The sequence below is a fragment of the Ictalurus punctatus genome, unplaced genomic scaffold (assembly GCF_001660625.3).
Source record: "Ictalurus punctatus breed USDA103 unplaced genomic scaffold, Coco_2.0 tig00006292, whole genome shotgun sequence".
Lineage (NCBI taxonomy): Eukaryota > Metazoa > Chordata > Actinopteri > Siluriformes > Ictaluridae > Ictalurus > Ictalurus punctatus.
In genome coordinates this window covers 47,127-55,945 of record NW_026521111.1, presented here as the reverse complement: position 1 = coordinate 55,945, position 8,819 = coordinate 47,127, and the positions used below count along the sequence as shown (strand labels likewise).

Below are 8,819 nucleotides of genomic sequence, written 5' to 3'. Positions count from 1 at the left end.
TTAGAACGCACACAACGCCGTCACAAACCATTTTCACTCCTCAGACTTCATTTAACCAGCACGCTAACTGCTATTGTTCTCCTAGTCATTACTTAAAAATATGGTATTAAATCATGACTACAAAATTATCGTCCTTTTTTTTATTATAAATATGCTGTCTTAAAAGTGCACAATTTCACTCCTCAGATTTCATTTAGACAACACGCTAACTACCACTATTATTACTACTACTACTTAACGTTATCACATAGTTATTAGCAAAGTATAACGCTTCTGTTTTCATTTCAAACGTGCTGACTTTTAGTGCACACTTTCAGTAGAAAAACGGGTGTAAAATTGACTTTTGAAGCAGAGATGGTGGCTCTTAAAAGAGCCTTTGGGTACTGACAAAGCAGCAGTGGACGAGTTTACTTAGTCTTGACGGCCTTCTCGGTCTTTTGGGCAAAGCACAGCCTGAATGTGGGCAGAACACCACCCTGAGCGATGGTCACTCCGCCGAGCAGTTTGTCAGCTCCTCGTCGTTACGCACGGCGAGCTGCAAGTGGCGGGAATGATACGAGTTTTCTTGTTGTCACGGCGGCGTTACCGGCCAACTCCAGAATCTCAGCGGTCAGATACTCCAACACTGCGGCTAGGTAGACCGGAGCGCCGGCACCGACGCGCTCGGCATAGTTGCCTTACGCAGAAGCCTGTGCACACGTCCCACGGGGAATTGAAGTCCAGCCCGGATGAACGAGTCCTTGCCTTAGCTCTAGCTTTTCCGCCGGTTTTTCCTCTGCCACTCATCTTGATGCTCAAATCTGTTCTAACAACAACTCCGAAATGAAACGTTACACCCCGAGGTCTCCGTGATATAGACAAAACGGCACTCTCTTATCGCTAAGAACGCAATGGCCAGATCTAGCCAATCACAAACAGGCCGTCGAATTCCAGCGTCACCCTCCCACCCCTGTGTGTGTGTGTGTTGTGTGTGTGTGTGTGCTTGTGTGTGTGTGTGTGTGTGTGTGTGTGTGTGTGTGTGTGTGTGTGGTGTGTGAGAGAGAGAGAGAGAGCGCGAATGAAAACAGACAGAAGGGAATATTCATACAAAAGCACGAACTAACAACTATATACTGAATTTATTTATTCTTATCATTAACATGATTTATTATGTATCAATATGTTATCCTACATATTCTGTGATCGTTTTGGAGATCAGGAATGACGTTTAGGAATCACGATCAGGATTCTATTCTACTGTACTCTAATCAGTATCAGCTTGTGGCTGTGTACATGATATGTAGTAGATATGCGATCCATACTATTGTATGTTTCTACGTGTATTGCTTTGATTACATAAAGCTTGACTGAAAATGTTGCTCTTTAAAGGAAAATATGGGTGGCTCTTAAAGAGCCGTTTAGGAACAAAAGCATGAAAGAAAAAACGTCTTTACTTCTTTTTGGGTGCTGCCTTCTTCGCTTTGCGCTTTAGGCTTTGTGGTCTTGGGCTTGACAGCTTTCGCTTTTTGGGGCTCTTGGCTGCCTTTTTAGGGGGTCGCGGGCTTTTCGCCTTCTTCGGGCTCTTGGTGGCTTTCTTTGCGGCGGCTGCGGGCTCTCTTCGCCTTCTTAGGAGACTTCTTGGCCGCGGCGGCGGGTTTCTTGGCCGCTATTCTTGGGCTTCTTAGTAGGCGGCGGGCTTTTTCGCTTTGGGCGCGGCTTTCTTACGGGATTCTTGTTTCGGTCTGCTTCTTGTTCAGCTTGAAAGAGCCAGACGCGCCGGTCCCTTTGGTCTGCACCAGAGTCCCTTTAGTCACGAGACCCTTAACGGCGTTCTTGACGCGGGAGTTGTTCTTCTCCACATCGTATCCGCCGGCAGCCAGCGCTTTCTTCAGCGCAGCGAGAGACACGCCGCTCCTCTCCTTAGACGAGGAAAACGGCTTTGACGATCAGCTCGCCGACGCTAGGGCCGGCTTTTTTTGCTCTCGAGCTGCTTTCTTCTTGGGCGCTTTGGCCGGCGCGGCGGCGGGAGAGGGTGCGACTTCTGCCATCTCTCTTAGAACTACGTAGAATACTACACGAGTCGTACGCTGTACGTTAGTGTGTAACACACAGGATCCTCCCTCCCCGCGGCGGGGGCTGGTCTTAAAAACAGATATGATGAGCGTTGTAGACTCAACTCGCGCGCCGCTGAATGAATTCACGGACGCGGCGCGCGCTCAGATGTGTTTTCTCGTGGCATTTCTCGGTGAAAATCCCACTCGCAAGACGAGATTCAAAACGTTGAAGCACACGCTGAGCGAGGACGGGCTTTCTCGTTTCTCCCGTGGCCCGGCTAGAGAGCCAACAGTCTCGCGCAGCGCACATGAAAAGGCGCGGCCGCGCGTTGTACTCAAGCCGGCGGGCTGCGCATTTGGTGCGATGTGGTGTGTAAAACCGGCGAAAAGCAGGTACGGCGTCGTATGCGTTCTGGCCGAGTTAAAGAGGAGCCTGGGAACGAGCCTGATGTCTTTGCAGCTGTCGAGTGGTGTGTGTAGTATCGGAAGCAGAGCGCGTGGGGGCATGTAAAGCACAGCGCGCGTGACTATAGGCTCCGCTATAGCCGTGTGTGTGTGTGTGTGTGTGTGTGTGTGTGTGTGTTGTATTCCATGCTGCTAGAACATTCTTTTCAATGTCTATGTGCTACTAGAACAATCTTTTGAATGACTTTGTGCTAATGTCACATTAGTCAAATGACTATGTGCTACTACAACAGTTAAATCAGAGATGCCCAAACTACGGGCTGTGGGCCAAAGTTGGCCGTGGTGACTTGATTTGGCCCGCCATGCCATGTGTGAGAAGGGGGGGGGTTAATTGATGCTGATCTTCATTTCTAATTTACATTTTTTTATATTATTTTTTGAGCTACAAAAAAGTAAATTGAAATTAAATGTAGAGAATAAGAATTAGAATTTTATTTAATGTATATGCATACTTCAAGGCCAGCATGCATTGCGACAGTCAACAAACAGGTAATAATGGAGAGATCCAGGCACTGGCACACAGACAAGAGGAAATTTAAAAGATTTGTCAAGTTGACTTTTATTTACTGAAATCAACTCAAAGCAGTGTGTCTAGTTTGCAAGCAGTCAGTTGCTGTTTTGAAAGAGTACAAAATCCGTCATTATGAAACAAAACCTTCTTCAACTTTCTCAAAGGACAGTGCGAGGCATAAAACAGAAGGCTAACGAGCTGCTTGCTAAACTTCGATCTGAGCAGAGCACACTGCTACGTCCTTCATCAGCTCAAGAAGTGCCACACGGGCCAGCTATCAGATTTCCTGTATTTTACATCAAGAACAGCTATGTGCCCAATCCATCGGGTTGTGGATGTGATGCGTGACGTCGTCAAAATTGTGAATGATATACACTCCAAGGTGCTCTCTCACCTGCAGTTCAAGGTACTGTTGGATGAGATGGATGCACAATATGGTGATGTGTTGTTACCACCAGGAGGTTAGATGGCTGAGCAGAGGAAAGTTTCAGGAGATTTTTTGATCTGCGTGATGAGATCAGAGCTTTTCAGGAAAGCAAGATTGGTAGTATTCAAGAGCCCATGGATAAGAAATGGCTTTCTGACCTGGCTTTCTGGTGGGACGTCACAGAGCTGCTCAATGTTTTAAATGTTCAGCTCCAGGGAAAAGACCAGATTATCACCCAGCTTTTTATCACGTCAGAGCCTACAAACAAAAAGTACTGCTGCTCAGAAGACATCTCTCAGCAGGTAACATTCACAATTATAATATGCACCATAATTTTATGAGCAGTTATTGTTATTATTAATACTATATTAGTTAGCATTTATATCCAGTGGTGTCAGCTTTGGGTTTTTTTGTTAATCAAGCTGATAAATTTTGTGTCAAAGTTCTCTTAAATTATCCTGATTAATTTCCTTGTTTTTGTCAGTTATTTATTCTATTTGCCTCCCTCTCTCTTCTTTCACTCCCTGTCTCACACTGTTCCCTCTCTCGCTCATCTCCACATCCAGGAAATTTAGCCAATTTTCCCTGTTTTAGAGAGGCAGGCATGATGAAAGAGAAGGTACCTGAGTATGATGCTGTTCTCAGCAACCTATCCAGGAGTTTGACAGTCGCTTTGAGGACTTCAGACACACTGCATCTGACTTTGAGTGGTTTGTTCAAACCTTTCACCATCAGTGTGGACACAGTCAGTGATGATCTTCAGATGGAACCAATTGAGCTTCAGTGTGATTCAGAACTCAAACACAAGTTCAGGTCCCTTCCCTTGACAGACTTCTACAAATGTGTCCCAGCAAACAGGTTCCCAAAGATGTGCAAACAGGCACAAGTGATGCTGTCTCTGTTTGGCAGTACCTACCACTGTGAACAGACTTTCAGTCTGATGAACTTAAACAAGTGTAAACTGAGATGTAAAGTAACTGACATTCACCTCCATAATATCTTGACTTTGACAGTAAGTCCACTGCATCCCAATTTGGAAAAACTTTTGAAAAATAAGGTCCAGCTTCATGTGTCTCATTAGAGGTCACTGATATGGCCTTAGCATTAGGTATTGAACATGTATTATAAATGGGATTGGTTCTATGCTTTAATTATACTATAAGTTTCATTGAACTATAGAACTCTGAAAATAAAAACTGCATTAGTGAAGCAGATACAGACTAAAGTTTTCTATTAATTGATTTATGTAAATATTATGAAATGATAAATGAGAACCATGGCAACTTTAATTTTAATATAATACAGTTGGTTAATGCAACTACTTTTGCCCCACAGCCCTCAATCAAGTTTGATTTTTGGCCCTTCACAAGAAAAGTTTTGGCACCCGTGATTTAGAATGATTATGTGCTATTAGAAAACCATTTTCAACTACTTCCTGTTGCTACAATCTTAATACGAATAACTTTGTGCTGCCTAAAGTCCCATTTTGCATTGCTCAGATTATACAACCCCCGAAAACGTGCTACAACCCTGTTAGATTTACTCATCTCTGCATTTAGCAGACTGCTGGAATTACCCAAAAGCCTGAACATCCGCGGAGTGCAGCGCTTCAGAAGCCCCCTCCCCTTCTCTCTCACACACACACACAGCGAGAGAGAAAGAGAAAGGGGAGGAAAATTACTCTTTTGTATGAAAAGTGGGTGGCTCTTAAAAGAGCCGTTGGGTTGATGAAGACGGCGGTAACGTGCTTTACTTGGAGCTGGTGTACTTGGTCACGGCCTTTGTGCCTTCGGACACGCGTGCTTGGCCAGCTCGCCGGGAAGCAACAGGCGCACGGCGGTCTGGATCTCCCTGGAGGTGATGGTGGAGCGTTGTTATAACGAGCCAGACGAGAAGACTCACCGGCGATGCGCTCAAAAATATCATTCACGAAAGAATTCATGATGCCCATGGCCTTGGATGAGATGCCGGTGTCAGGATGCACCTGCTTCAGGACCTTGTACACGTAGATGGCGTAGCTCTCTTCCTGGACTTTCTGCGCTTCTTGCCTCCTTTGCCGGCCGTCTTGGTCACGGCTTTCTTTGAGCCCTTCTTGGCGCGGTCTTGGCTGGATCGGGCATGATGCTGCTCCTCGAGTATCCGAACAGTAAATACTAGCGCCCGCCTCGCGCCCGCTCTATTTACAGACCCACATGCTAATGACGCCCAGACAAGACACCTTTTTTTTGATTTGGACACAATTCGATACCCCCCCTGCATGGCGCCTCCTACTGCATTCTGTTCCTCCCTCCCTCCATGCTTCCTCCGATACGCTTTGTTTCCCTTCCCGCCCTTGTACTTTAGGACAACGTGCACTATGAAAAAACAATTGCTTGAGAAAAATCGTTTTATATTATATATGCATGTATGCGTGTGTATGAGACAGAGAGAGAAATATAGAAGTAAGTTTATACTAAAATCATTTTCTAAATCGTATTAATCAAACAGTTTATATATTGAATACTGTGCATATATATATATATATAATATATATAGATATATATATATATATATATATTATATATATATAGAGAGGAGAGAGAGAGAGAGAGAGAGAGAGAGAGAGAGAGTTATTCAAAAAAAAATACAAATAGATCTATCACTTATGCTACTGCTGTACAGCGTTTGATGCCTTATGCTTCACGAAAGAAAAAGCCTCCCCCGACACGGAGAAACTCTTTTTCTAGGACATGTGGGTGGCTCTTAAAAGAGCCGTTGTGTCGCGTCGTTCGGTGTTAGAGCGTTTAACCGCCGAAGCCGTACAGGGTGCGTCCCTGGCGTTTCAGGGCGTACACCACATCCATGGCGGTCACGGTCTTTCTCTTGGCATGCTCGGTGTAGGTGACGGCGTCGCGGATCACGTTCTCCAGGAACACTTTCAGCACACGCGAGTCTCTTCATAGATTAGACCAGAAATACGCTTTACACCACCACGCCGAGCCAGGCGGCGAATAGCGGCTTGGTGATCCCTGAATGTTATCGCGAAGTACCTTGCGGTGGCGCTTAGCGCCTCCTTTGCCGAGTCCTTTACCACCCTTGCCTCTGCCAGACATGATGCTGCTCTCGAAGTCAAACCACTCAATAAACGTTCTCGCGCAGCGCCCACCTATTTATCCACACTCGACAGGACCTAGTTGAGAACAGGCGAGGAGGCGGGCCTAACACCAACGGCACACAATAGCTCTCTTTTTCGAAAACAATCACTAGGCACTGCTTTTCACCTGCTAACGTCTTCTTCTTCCCCATTCTCTCTCTCTCTCTCTAAATGCACACACACAGAAGATACAAAAATTATCAGTATTAATGTTTTGGTTCCATTAGTAGCACAGCAGTAGTAGTAGTAGTAGTAGTAGTACAACACAATAGTCAGGAACTTTGGGTAAAACATACATAGTAAAGCATACAGCCAAACACTCATCAGCGTAAGGAGGTTAGAAAAAGCTGTCTGTGTTTGTACAACATTGACATTACTGTTTCAAACACAAGACATTCCTTTTGAGCACGTCCTTGGACTCGAGGCCCGTATATACTACAGTCCTACGTCCACTGCAACTACAGGTCACACATAGCAGCACAAGCCTTTATTAGTAGGCCCAGCATTCAGCGGATCACACCAATGTCTGTGTTCACTTTGAAGCCAGTTCCACATTCTCCACACAAGTACTTCACTAACTTACAAGCACCACAGAAAGGAATGCAAACACAACTCTCAGGCCTTGCTTTATCAGTCTCGCAAATGCATGATATAATGGACCCTCGAAGGTCGAAATTAGCTACATTGTCTCAAACCCTCAACTTATTCTTAAAAAGTGTCACTCACAAGGAAAGCATATGCACTTCACACACTTTTTTCAGATCATCAGAAGAGATTTCTTTGACATGAGGTGCCCCCCCCCATGGTTTTTGGGGAACTTCCAGTGACCAGTATGAGGGAGTGTTGAGAGCGAGACACCAAATTTAACACACATGCCCCCATTCACACCTGAGACCTTGTGACTAACAAGTCACATATACCAGGGAGGGAAAATGGCTAATTGGGCCAATTTGGACATTTTCACTTAGGGGTGTACTCACTTTTGTTGGCCAGCGGTTTTAGACATTAATGGCTGTGTGCTCGAGTTATTTGAGGGGATGGCAAATTTTTCACTGTTAACAAGCTGTACACTCACTACTTTACATTGTAGCAACAGGTGTCATTTCTTTTAGTGCTGTCACATGAAAGATATAATCAAATATTTTCAAAAATGTGAGGGTTTACTCACTTTTGTGAGATACTGTAGAAGGGGAAAATAGAGAAAGAAGTGACAAAAACCTCAGTCCTTCCACGCACGCTCTCCAACACGCTTACTTACTCCACGTAATCAGCATGCACACACACACACACACAACAACCCAAAACACCACAAACACTGAACCACGTACTACCTCACAAAACCAAATACCCAACACCACAAACATCAAACACACAGCACCCACACACACCACACACCACACACACACCACACTGAGAGAGAGAGAGAGAGGAGAGAGAAATGAGGGGAACTATATTTAGTTTTACATATTAAGTTAAAACCCAAAGTTAATAATGTTAAACATCTGTCACCACCCGAAGTTGATACAGTTTCATTACCAGAGTGTGCAGAAGAAAAAAATTTAATATTTATTAAAGAATGAACATCATACTTGTTCTCAGTTTATAGTCATGTCTATGTTACAGAACACCTGTGAAAAAAAGTTAGTTCCACGTATCCCATTACATTATAGCAGCTATAGACAGTACTTCAATGCACCACCTTCTATTTTTTCACACCCACTAAAGTTACATAACAAAAATGCACCTCCATTCTAAAGATTGAGATGAAAGAAAATAAAATGAAAATAAAACCTTCCTAATTAAACCCTTCTGTGCTTCATACTGTGTCACTATTCATCCATCCATCCATCCTTCAACCGCTTACTCCTTTCAGGGTCACGGGGAACCTGGAGCCTATCCCAGGGAGCATCGGGCACAAGGCGGGGTACACCCGGACAGGGTGCCAGTCCATCGCAGGGCACTGTGTCACTATTCCTTCTAAGAAATAGACGGATTCCCCATTGTCGGAGGGAAGATGAGGAAATTTATTATGTAGTTAAGTTACTATGTAGTTACTGTATAGCACACACAACACACACACACACACACCACACACACACACACACAACAGAGGAGAGAGAGAGAGACGAGACTGACGAGAGGAGAGAGAGAGAGAGAGAGAGAGACATACTGCAGTATTCTAATATCCATCCATGTCCTTGTATAAGTTTTATTATAGGACTAAATGTTAAAGTGAGAGCATTCATTTAA

General features: G+C 44.5%; 2 protein-coding genes and 1 long non-coding RNA gene across 3 annotated transcripts; 1 reads left to right on the top strand and 2 right to left on the bottom strand.

The window, feature by feature from the left end:
• Window positions 1-1,429: 1,429 nt before the first annotated feature.
• On the bottom strand, window positions 1,430-2,540 carry LOC128631195 (histone H1-like). The gene is made up of 3 exons (XM_053679270.1): window positions 2,238-2,540; window positions 1,705-1,898; window positions 1,430-1,616 (listed from the first exon to the last, which is right to left on the bottom strand). Exons 1-3 carry the CDS (start codon window positions 2,538-2,540, stop codon window positions 1,430-1,432), a joined length of 684 nt encoding a protein of 227 aa, XP_053535245.1.
• Window positions 2,541-3,695: 1,155 nt separating this feature from the next.
• Window positions 3,696-4,071, top strand: LOC128631196 (uncharacterized). The gene is made up of 2 exons (XR_008395368.1): window positions 3,696-3,738; window positions 4,003-4,071. It is a non-coding gene; the product is annotated as an uncharacterized LOC128631196 (long non-coding RNA).
• Window positions 4,072-6,202: 2,131 nt separating this feature from the next.
• LOC108261934 (histone H4) lies at window positions 6,203-6,528 on the bottom strand. Its single transcript, XM_017462671.3, is given in 3 exon segments — window positions 6,203-6,362; window positions 6,365-6,441; window positions 6,443-6,528. Coding segments are annotated over 3 exon segments (306 nt in total). The 3' UTR covers window positions 6,203-6,219.
• Window positions 6,529-8,819: the final 2,291 nt, after the last annotated feature.